At 38.6% G+C, this 12029-nt stretch overlaps 2 protein-coding genes and 1 long non-coding RNA gene across 4 annotated transcripts; 1 reads left to right on the top strand and 2 right to left on the bottom strand.

Moving 5' to 3' along the window:
- Positions 1-2920: 2920 nt before the first annotated feature.
- On the bottom strand, positions 2921-5417 carry LOC138191200 (uncharacterized). Its single transcript, XR_011177539.1, has 3 exons — positions 3684-5417; positions 3387-3520; positions 2921-3146 (listed from the first exon to the last, which is right to left on the bottom strand). It is a non-coding gene; the product is annotated as an uncharacterized lncRNA (long non-coding RNA).
- A 268-nt stretch (positions 5418-5685) lies between these two features.
- Positions 5686-8086, top strand: LOC124221029 (uncharacterized). Of its 2 annotated transcripts, none has more exons than XR_006883711.2 (5): positions 5686-6844; positions 6936-7197; positions 7267-7494; positions 7575-7704; positions 7809-8086. XR_006883711.2 is itself a non-coding variant. In XM_046630657.2 (5 exons), the coding sequence occupies exons 1-5, from the start codon at positions 6508-6510 to the stop codon at positions 7898-7900; spliced, it is 1029 nt and encodes a 342-aa protein (XP_046486613.1). In that variant the 5' UTR covers positions 5689-6507; the 3' UTR covers positions 7901-8086. The 2 variants fall into 2 exon arrangements, 1 of the variants encoding a protein (XP_046486613.1); XM_046630657.2 differs by having other exon boundaries at positions 5689-6844; positions 7267-7474.
- stas (Transmembrane protein stas) lies at positions 8071-11000 on the bottom strand. The gene is made up of 5 exons (XM_046630659.2): positions 10501-11000; positions 9994-10120; positions 9798-9926; positions 9410-9608; positions 8071-9290 (listed from the first exon to the last, which is right to left on the bottom strand). The coding sequence occupies exons 1-5, from the start codon at positions 10682-10684 to the stop codon at positions 8982-8984; spliced, it is 948 nt and encodes a 315-aa protein (XP_046486615.1). The 5' UTR covers positions 10685-11000; the 3' UTR covers positions 8071-8981.
- Between the last annotated feature and the right edge of the window lie 1029 nt (positions 11001-12029).

Consider the following 12029-nt stretch of genomic DNA (forward strand, 5'->3'; position numbering starts at 1 on the left):
AAAACGAATTGAAATAATTTATTGTAAACGTGAACCAGGAACCACGGAGCGCTTATCCTGGAAGTCGAGAAATTTTATTAGCGGACTGACAGCTACCGAATTTGGGGTTGCGCGAAAAACGAATTGAAATAATTTATTGTAAACGTGAACCAGGAACCACGGAGCGCTTATCCTGGAAGTCGAGAAATTTTATTAGCGGACTGACAGCTACCGAATTTGGGGTTGCGCGAAAAACGAATTGAAATAATTTATTGTAAACGTGAACCAGGAACCACGGAGCGCTTATCCTGGAAGTCGAGAAATTTTATTAGCGGACTGACAGCTACCGAATTTGGGCTTGCGCGAAAAACGAATTGAAATAATTTATTGTAAACGTGAACCAGGAACCACGGAGCGCTTATCCTGGAAGTCGAGAAATTTTATTAGCGGACTGACAGCTACCGAATTTGGGCTTGCGCGAAAAACGAATTGAAATAATTTATTGTAAACGTGAACCAGGAACCACGGAGCGCTTATCCTGGAAGTCGAGAAATTTTATTAGCGGACTGACAGCTACCGAATATGGGCTTGCGCGAAAAACGAATTGAAATAATTTATTGTAAACGTGAACCAGGAACCACGGAGCGCTTATCCTGGAAGTCGAGAAATTTTATTAGCGGACTGACAGCTACCGAATTTGGGCTTGCGCGAAAAACGAATTGAAATAATTTATTGTAAACGTGAACCAGGAACCACGGAGCGCTTATCCTGGAAGTCGAGAAATTTTATTAGCGGACTGACAGCTACCGAATTTGGGGTTGCGCGAAAAACGAATTGAAATAATTTATTGTAAACGTGAACCAGGAACCACGGAGCGCTTATCCTGGAAGTCGAGAAATTTTATTAGCGGACTGACAGTTACTGAATATGGGCTTGCGCGAAAAACGAATTGAAATAATTTATTGTAAACGTGAACCAGGAACCACGGAGCGCTTATCCTGGAAGTCGAGAAATTTTATTAGCGGACTGACAGCTACCGAATTTGGGGTTGCGCGAAAAACGAATTGAAATAATTTATTGTAAACGTGAACCAGGAACCACGGAGCGCTTATCCTGGAAGTCGAGAAATTTTATTAGCGGACTGACAGCTACCGAATTTGGGGTTGCGCGAAAAACGAATTGAAATAATTTATTGTAAACGTGAACCAGGAACCACGGAGCGCTTATCCTGGAAGTCGAGAAATTTTATTAGCGGACTGACAGCTACCGAATTTGGGGTTGCGCGAAAAACGAATTGAAATAATTTATTGTAAACGTGACCCAGGAACCACGGAGCGCTTATCCTGGAAGTCGAGAAATTTTATTAGCGGACTGACAGCTACCGAATTTGGGGTTGCGCGAAAAACGAATTGAAATAATTTATTGTAAACGTGAATCAGGAACCACGGAGCGCTTATCCTGGAAGTCGAGTTTCACCGCGTAGCGGACCCGAAGCGCGGGATCCGGGAGGTTGAGAACCCGGTACTCGAAATACGTAGCGGACCCGAAGCGCGGGATCCGTGAGGTTGAGAACCCGGTACTCGAAATTTGCGGAGCGCGACTCTTATGCGTCCGCTCTACTGCGCGGTTGTTTCCCGACTGAGGAATTCGGCTAGCTGATTTTGAATTGGTGACGTTACTTTCTGAACGTCCGACATCCAAACTATGGTTTCGAACTTTGATACTATGTATGATGATGTATGATGTACGATGTATGATGTATGATGTATGATGTATGATGTATGAGGTATGATGATATGATATGATGTATAATGATTTTAGCTTTCACATTTCATACAAGAAATACACACCTTATCTCTCCTGCCGATTCCAGACTCAACCGGCCAGGCCCTTCGATGGTCAGCCGTTGACTGAAGATACGGGTCGGCCAATAACGCTGCCGTTCTGCGACAGTTGGATGATGAAAAATTTCGCTCGTATCTTTCAAATGTGTGTTAAAATACACTCGAAGTGTTAAGAAGCGTCGTTCTTTCTCTCCCTATCACCTTTCTAGGTCTTTAAACCACTACGCAGCGTTAAATACCGTCCCATATACGAAGCATCCATTTCATCTCGTTGAAAATTAGCGCATCCGTGATGTATTACAGTTACTCTGAATTTTTTTCCATCCGAATGCTTTTCGAAAAACAATTCTGCTCCTCCACCCAACGCAGATACTTCACTTGCGACCAGCTAAAACAACGTTTCGATTCTATGCCTATGAAAATTCAAGATCGAGAGAGCAAATGAAAAGTTGTTGGAATAATTATGAATACTAATGTTATGGAATACATCGAGCGCGCGTCGAATAGAATCCCATTTCGAAATGAATAATTCTTCTCTTTTCATATCATAGCTAATCTAGTAATATAGGTCAATAGGATGGTTGGAGGTGTTCGGAAATGGTAGGAGGTGGTCGGCGCTGGCAGAAGGTGATAGGGGATGGTCGAAAGTGGCCATTGATGGAGGGAGGTGGCAGGGGGAGGTAGGAGGGGTTCGAAAATGGTAGGACATTTCAAAAGTTAAAGTCGACGATGATCCGGTGCATAATTTTATCGTTACAGATTTTCTTTTCCCATGAGGCATAGAGTATTCAACAACGATAATGCAGTCCTTAAAATTCATCATTCATCTCTGTCTGGAAAGCTAATTCGCAAGGCGTGGTATTCTATTCTATTTGCATTATTAGAAAAATACCCGTACTCTACATACACTGTTTCTAATCTTTTGCTACATTCGGCTTAATCCCCATGCTTCCACAGCACGAATAGTCGGAAATGTTTTTGATTATCCATAATAAAATAAAAGAAGTAACAAGGCTTAAATTTATTGTTAAAGCTCTAATGAATACATCAAACTGCGGTCGAATCAATTCATTTATTATTAGCACATGACCTCTGTACATTTGATAAATTATTTCTAAATACATTGAAACATATGTATTTATAATGAAATATCATGCAATGGGCTGTGTAAACTATAAACTATAATTTCTATCGAATAGCTGCTTTTGTGTCAACAGGGCTTTGAGACTCAGTTCAGTTCGTCCTCCTCCTCGTCCACCTCCGACCACCTCCAACAATCACCAACCACCTCGAACAACCACCGATAACCACCTCAGGTTGTACCTGGAATAGCAATAAATATTTTCAGTATAGGAACACATCAAAAACATTACGTAAGGATTCATATAATTAATTAATTAATTAATAATATAATCAATTTTATTAGCGCATTTGAAGCTGCTGAACATGTGCTTGCGCGAAAAATGAATTGAAATAATTTATTGTAAACGTGACAAGTTTGTAATATTTCAGATGAAATATAATTACAATTGCCAGCAAATATCATAAAAATGTTTTACTGACCGAGCACAAATCCTCGTCCTTCGCGTCCACCGTGTTCTCCTCGTCTTCCTCGTCCTCCTCCTCGTGCACCTCCGACCACTTCCAACCACCGCCAACTACCTCCAACAACCACCGCTAACCACCTCGGATCATTCCTGGAATAGTAATAAATATTTTAAGTATCAGAACACATCAAAAATATCATGTGAGGATTAATATAATTGATTAATTAATTAATTGATAATATACTAAATTTCATTAGCGCATTTATAGTTACTGAATTTGTGCTTGCGCGAAAAATGAATTGAAATAATTAACTGTAAACATGAAACAGGAACCACGGAGCACTTGTCCTGGAAGTTAAGCTTCACCAGGTAGTGAATCTAGAGAGCAGATACTGTGAAGCGCTTGTCCGTAAAGTCGAGTTCCCGCTGGTAGTGGACCTGGAGTGCAGAAACAACGGAGTACTTGTCCTGGAAGTCTAGTTTCACCAGGTAGCGGACCTGGAGCGCAGGAACCACGAAGCGCTTGTCCTGGAATTTAAGTTTCACCAGGTAGTGGACCCGGAGCGCAGAAACTACGGAGCGCTTGTCCCTGAAATCGAGTTGCACCAAGAAGCAAACCCGGAGCGCAGGCTCCAAGAGGTTGAGAACCCGGTATTCGAAATTAGCGGAGCGCGATTCTCATCCGTCCGCTCTACTGCGCGGTTGTTTCCAGACTGAGGAATTCGGCTAGCTGATTTTCGTCTATATAGATTGATGACGTCAAGAGAAAAAAAAATTTTAGTGAAGTCACTTTCTGAACATCCGAACACCCAAACTTTGGTTTCGAACTTTAATACTATGTATGATGATGTATGATGTGATGTATGATGTATGATGTCTGATGATATGATATGATGTGTAATGATTTTACTTTTCACATTTCGTACAAGATATACGCACTTTATCCTTCCTGCCTTTTCCAGACTCAAGCGGCTAGCCCCTTCGATAGTCAGCCGTTGAATAAAGATATATTCTTCAGTTAAAGGGTCAAGTAATAACGCTGCCGTTCTGCGACAGTTGGATTATCAAAAATTTTGCTCGTACCTTTCAAATGTGTGTTAATATACACTTGAAGTTTCAAGAAGCTCCGTTCTTTCTCTCCCTATCACCTTATTAGGTCTTTAAATCACTACACTTCGTTAAATACTCTCTCATATACGGAGCATCCATTTCATCTCGATCAAAATTAGCGCACCCGTGATGTATTACAGTTACTCTGAATTTTTTTCCATCCGAACAATTTTCGCAAATCAATTCTTTGTCTCTACCCAATGTAGATACTTCGCGACTAGCTAAAACAGCGTTTCGATTCTATGCAAACGAAAATTCAAGATCGAGAGAGCAAATGAAAAGTTTTTGGAATAATTATGAACAGTATGTAATGTAAATACATGGCGGAGCAGTGGGACGAAGAGGACGAAGGTGGTCGGAGATGGTTGGAGGTGTTCGGAACTGGTTGGCGGCGGTAGACGCTGGTACGAGGTGATAGGGGGTGGTAGATGGTGGTTGGTGATGGCAAGAGGTGGTAGGAGGTGTCTGGACGTGGTTGGCGGTCATCGGAGTTGGTCGAGGAGGACGAGGACGACTATGATGATGAGGGGGCGGTAGCGGAGCAGGACGAGGAGGGGGTCGAGGTGGACGAAAAGGACGAAGGTGGTCGGTGATGGTCGGAGGTGGTTGACGGCCGTCGGCGGTGGACGAGGTCAAGCTTCTTCTCACGGGGATGATCGAGCTGATCGACATTTCTAACAATAAGTCGCAGTTGACAAGTAGTCTTACATACTCACTTTGTACCGACTCAATCTCAAGCTTTCATACCGACACTACTTTGGCTGGTACGAATGTTGGTGCAAGCTCGTTGGGTAGAGTCGATAGAGCAGAACCCTCCTACGCTCCCAGGTCCACCTGGGCCCACTTGCCCGTTGAAAACTGGTCACAAAAATTTACCCAGGAGTATCAGTCTTTATTTTCTTCACTCAACGGTTTAAGTTACAGCTTGCTTTCAAGGGCAACGAACCTGTGTACGATACGATATATTATGAGTGATTTTATAATGTTACTATTCTCTGTAGCCTGAAATGAAATTAATAAATAATTCAATTTCTCTAAATTTTATTTGTATTTTGAAAGCGTTTGGTCCCAGAACGATTCAGACGCCCTCTTGGTTTCCTCGGGGTCCATTAGACCGGGAAGAGACGAACCAATAGATTCTGAGACAAAAAATTTTTGGCTCAGATACTCACAAACGAAGTAAGAACTCTCCCCACCTCTTCAGATTTTTGCTGTCAATTTGAGAGAGTTTGAAAAATGCTAGAATCAGTTCTGTGATATACCATACCGACTTAAATTTGTGATAGTAATCGATTGCGCGCAGTCCAATTAGTCTAGACGGTCTAGACCAAAAGGGTCGATTCTGAAGCAGAAAAACTTTTTACTTCGAAACTCACGTAAATCGTAATGCTTATCCGTTTGCATTTTTCGGTCCATTTCGGAACGATTCTGAAAAATACTGCCCTAACTTCACCCGCTCCACATCGACAAATTAAATAATCTTTGTGCTGTCAATGTCGTGTAAAATTTATACAAATGTGAGGGTACATAGATCGCATCACATAGCAATTGTTAGTTTTTTAGTGATAGTAGTTATACTACTTTCACGTGATAACCGTCAATAATAGTATCAAATATGTACTGTGTCGTATAATGATATATTACAATACGAATGTAAGATACAAAAAATCTATAATTCAATTAAATGACGGCCAAAATCCGTATTGACCAGTGTTCTTACTAAGAGTATCATTGCTGGGTACAAAAGCAGTTGTACAGTTGGCATACGGTCGAAATTTCAATACTCCGGTAGTCAAACAGATTCCATCATTGTTTTGTGGCCTCATTATTGATTAGGTTAGGATTAGTAGTCATCAGAGTCATCACTTGGTAAATTTGGTTAACATTCCGTATCATACGATAGTAGCGTAGTCATTCATGCCGTTTAGTTTGCGAAATTAGTGCAGTGAATCTCCTCTCGGGACGAAAGAATTTCATATAATGTTTGTAACTCGCCTGCAGTCAAATTGTTTCAAATATCAGTAGCCATGGTGGATCTTAATGATTACGAGCGTCACGTTTGCGAAATAAAGCGTTACGCATTCGAAAAAAATATTCCCGAATCGGAAGTAAACAAAGTTTTTGAAGAATGTTTTCAACTATTAAAGATAAGTGGTAATGAAAAACGCTCCACCTCGTCAAGTGCTGTTTTCAAATATACATTACTTATTACGCTTCTCTCCGTATTATGTGGCATCATATCCTACAATCATCCCCCTACTATGAACCTGCTGATGAGAAATTCACAGAATTTTATTTACCCGGGAATGAAGTTTTTCCGCCAATTGGCTGTCCCAATATTAGATATATACCCCTCAATAACTGGTAAATGTAAAACACTATAGTTAATATTCGTTATTATGTCTCTTTCCTCACTCTTTCAACTGTCTAATGTTTCCTTTTTCTGCTATTTTAGAATGGTATGATGAATGGTGCCTGCTGGAAAATCCATATTTTCAGGTCGCTGATATGGATTGTCAGCCTTGCAATTCAGTTCATTCGATTCCAGACTTGAGTGGTCGGAATATTTCTTGGTCATTGAATGTTGCGCTACCATTCACAAGATCCAAATCTATGAGAAAAGTAACTTTCATAGACCTAGTGGATATGTACACTGCGTACAAGAAAGTCTTCGACGAAGATTCAGGGAGAATTACTTCTAACAATAATTCTTACAGGTAGAAGAACAAAGATATTTAATCAGCATGAAAAAATTATTGACTATCTTGATTGCCTTTCATTCTCAGAGTCATTAACGATGTTGCAACAAACCGACTGGATTTGTATCCCACACCGTTCAAAACTACTCACATTACCTGGAGGATGAACCGCATGAAGCCTGGACGACTTTTGAGAAAACTCTTTCCCAAACCAGCTATAACGCCAGATTGGTGGGGCCAGAGTACAGAGAAATTTGTTATGATTGACGAGCCAAAATCTCCGGCTTATATTTTAGTAATTACATTGAGTTTACGGTATTTCAATTAACCTATCGCTTACCGATATTTGCTTGCCATAAAAAACCAATCACAGCACGTTTAACCTTTTATTATAGCCCAATTCAGAGTGCAGCAATGTGGTACTAAGATGTGGGAGCGGTGAACGATTGATAAAGCTAGTACCAAGTCCTGAATGTCAGCAAGAATGCAGATCATCGACAGTATTATTAACAGCTAGACAAACATGTAAAATGATTTTTCATTCAATACTGAACTAGAACATGAATGAAATGTTTACCAGTTAGCGGAAATATATCACAAAGCATTGATTTATATTATTTTTGTTGCAGTATGGTACAATTGGTGGTACTGGCGCCCAGTCAGTCTCCCTGCAGTAAACTCTACTTCGATTTCCATAAGCTATCTCACGTCATTTTGCTGAATTTTACCTTTCTTTTTTTTTATTATGAAAATTCATATTCACACTGAAAATAATTTTAACAAGACGAGGAAAACTCGTTACGTACTGATGAAAAATGATGTGAAATTTATTCAGATACTAAGAACGGATTTTTATGCAAGAATGGTTGTATATTGCAAATTTGGTCAATATATGGTTTACACTTTTCATGTGATTTTTATTAACAAATACGAACAATACATTATCCTATCACCACATACACGCTCGTTCATTAGACTCATGATGTATGTATTTACAACAAGAACAAGATAAATGAAGGGTAAAACGTAGCGGTTAATCAACTACTGTTACCTAATTTCTCTTGTGAAACTTCTATCATGATAAAAATGACCTTGAAGATAAGATCAATCTCTTGGAAAAGACAAACACAAACTATGTACTAACAATAAAAAGAAGAATTCACGTGGCGATAATGAAGGGATATTCATTCTAAACAAAATTGGTAATGACTATGGAATCTGGTAAAAATAAATAAGGACGTCGATTTAATTATACTACGTAATTATTTGCGAATTTTATCATACATTTGGTAAAAATTTACTACCAAGATTCCGGTCATTTCCGTCATACAGGACACACCATTGAAGGTTGTATTGCTGACTCAGTCAGTAATTATTGTACCTATTCTTTTAACTTAAAAATATATATAAATAATAAATAATTTATAATTTCTTCTAAATTGAACCTGCATATTCGATAAATAATAACCGAATACGATGTACAGTTCAACACGGTAACTAGATTCTTTAAATGGGTACCAAACAGGCATTTGCTTGAAAATGTAGTTGATAGGAGACAAACTAATCCAATATACAGAATTTACGATTCAGAGTAGCAAATACAACATTAATCCATACGTTCAAGTAGGGTTTGCACTGAAAATTTGGCAGTAAATTATAAATTGTCTATAAGAAAACTACTGATGGTGATCAACAATTATACCTTTATCCAAACAGCGGTGAAAAAATTTTCTTGAGAAAAACCGCAGTACAGTATATTGAAAGGAATGTACTTGAAAACACATATAACTATATTATTTAAATCAGTCAAACTTTTGTCTAAATCTTTGCTTCAGTACAACTGGCACCAAAGACAAGACAGCAAATAAACAAAGTACTATGATACTAGTCCAGGAAAAGGCATCCCTTGATGAAGTTAGCTTGTGCAAAGTCTGACCTGCTTGTATTGCAACAAACGATGGCGGAGCAACGCCAAAAAAAGTTCCTATCGTAAATGGTATCATTGGAACTCCAATAACTGGACTTGCCAAGTTTATAAACCAATTTGGTAGCAGTGGTGTCATTCGAAGGAATAACATGTAGCTTAGTAGATTGTGTTTGTGTTTGGTGACCTGGAATCGAGAGTTATTTCGTTTCAAACTAATTCCAAGTTGTTAGTCTAACGCCTATACATATTAGTAAAAAATAACTCAAACTCTATGAAAATGGTATCATAATTGCTGATACTCACTGTTACAGCCCATTCATTTGCCTTATCAGGAAAGTATTTGTACAATAATTTCCTTCCTAGTATAGATGAAAGAAGGTAGCACAACGTTGCACCGATTGCACTGCAGGTGCATACAAGTACCAGCGCCAATGGAAATGGAAACAAGAATCCAGATAAAATTGAAAGAAATATTGATCCAGGAATAGCAAATGTCTGTAGGCTGTCAGCAAAAGTGAAAAAAAAAGTATGTAAGGAAAACATTGATATTTGTGTGGAGGTGAAAAGCTGCATTGTAGGTGATATTCTACTGATACTAACCAACATGAGCCCAAGCTTTGAATGATCTTTTGAAAAAGTTAAAATGAAAGTATGAAACAATTTCAATATAGGAAATATATTATAAGGATACAATATGTAGGTGATGAAAAGACCCGCCAAAACCTGGAAGTAGTATCGATCCTTGTATCTGTCCAACAGTTTACCAAGGCTCTTGGCATCCTCGATGTCAAACGGAAGTTTCATATCCTTTTTTTCATCCCTAAGATAATCAAAATTATCATAAGTCTTGACAAAACAGAATTACGAATGACTTGATTTATACTTACTCTGCCAACTCTGGAAAGCTGGCGTACACGTAGAAGAGTGCTATCAATGAAGCACAGAAGATTAACCCAACAGTGAATATTGCCTGTTGTGTCGATGTCTCACTGTTTAATAATTCGTTTGGTGGTACTGAAACAAAGTACAACCGAAAAAGTTCAACTATTGAAAGTCATCCTGATACGTGCAGCCCCTTTGTGCAGTCACCAAGGCATAAAGATACCTTCGTTATCAAATACGCTTCGGAATGGAATCTAGGTTATGTTTATCCAGAGTCACGTTCGAGTCACAAGTATTTGAAAAGAAGTAAAATATGCAGTGTATAACCGGTCGTTATAAAATTTTTCCAAATTTAAAAATAATTTGGAGATCTCGTCGGGACTCTGTACAGTTACATTAAGCTGTTGCGTGAAAAGTACTTTTAGGTTAGAACAATATTATCATAATTTTTGAAACGGTCAATGAAAGACCTAAAAATCTGGATACTGGGACAATTAATTTATACAACTCACCTGTCTTTGCTTTGACTTTCGCATTCATTGTGTGTTTTAAGTCCGTCGAGACGAAGTTTTCAAAATCAAACTTCCTTGCGAGGAATTCCTCTGCTATCTCGATGACTATGTAAGTTGTTAGTCCCGTCGTCCGCACCGTGACAACGGAGCCACCGTCATTTCGCGGGCTAACCATTGTTGACATTGAATAACCGCACGTGAGGTCTACGAATTTTATAAAATCAATCTGACTTTCACAGCTCCGCGATACAATGCAATCCGCAAATAACAGATCAGTGTTAACTTTTGATCAACTGATATTACGCAAGTCGCGTCAAATAAACGGATACCGAATGGTTTTTTCGGAAGAGAGAATTTGATTCACAGCTTAATTATTTACATACCCACATGACCTCAGATTACATCGTTATCGTAGATATAAGATGTATAATATTGGGTCAAAAAAAGCACACGCGCTTATACATACTGATTACGAAAGACTTTCCTATTTGAATGATACGGTTCAATTCGCCGTGTCTGAATAACAATTTCAGATTAAAGGTTACAGCGAATTGACGTATAAGGGCTTGACCAATTACTTGGCTAATTGTCTGGATTAATTCTAATCAGTATACACATGCGTTCAGACCTTAACGAAGGGATATGGTGAAAGCCGTTCGAAACACTCGTTTTCAACTCGCTACTACTTTAGTTCAACTTCTTTATCTGTGACGTCCAATTGTTTTCTCGCAGCTGTGCAACGAGGAGTAATTAAATTGACATCTCTTGTAATTAAAGGGGCAGTTCAACTTTGTCCCCTGTTTATAGATTATTATATCTTATAGATATGTACAATGTAACTCTATGATTTTTAATAACTACAATCAACGTTGTAGATCATCGTGTTGTAGGTATGTGTATCTGTATATTTCACTGTTGGAAAATTGGAAGTACTATACATAATGTATTTAATCAAGGAAAACGGATTAACACATTCTATTTATATGAATATTTTTAAATATTTTGCAACGAATCTCACAAAACAACGATCCATTTCCCATTGAAAGCAAATTGTTGAAATTCAAAATCCTTGCGAAAGATCAAGTCTTCATCGATATCTTCGCAAGTTTACTCGCAGCATACTTGATTCTGAATATATAAAAACCTTTTACAATCTCGCTTCGTTATTCCTGCAAACGAGTGGATAAAAAGTTTAATATAGTAAATTTGGACTGGAGAAAAGTGGAAAAATCATTGATTGCATGGTTCGTTTGCTGTAGCGAACAGTAAGGAGACTTTTTACTATCTAGATAGAAAAAAAAAAAAATTGGAAATTATCCAAAGTTGATACGGATATACAAACGTGAGTTGTACGTGAAAGCGGAAAAGCCTTCCATGTTTACAGTATGGGTACAAATTCGTTGTCGGAGTGTAGCGAAGCGAAGTGAAGTGAAGTGAAGTGGAGCGGCGGAGTGGAGTGGAGCAGCTTCCGCCCGCGATATATTTCGGGCGTTCGGTGGGTTTTTTTTATCGGAATTATGAAGAATATT

The sequence above is a fragment of the Neodiprion pinetum genome, chromosome 6 (genome assembly GCF_021155775.2).
Source record: "Neodiprion pinetum isolate iyNeoPine1 chromosome 6, iyNeoPine1.2, whole genome shotgun sequence".
Classification (NCBI taxonomy): Eukaryota; Metazoa; Arthropoda; class Insecta; order Hymenoptera; family Diprionidae; genus Neodiprion; species Neodiprion pinetum.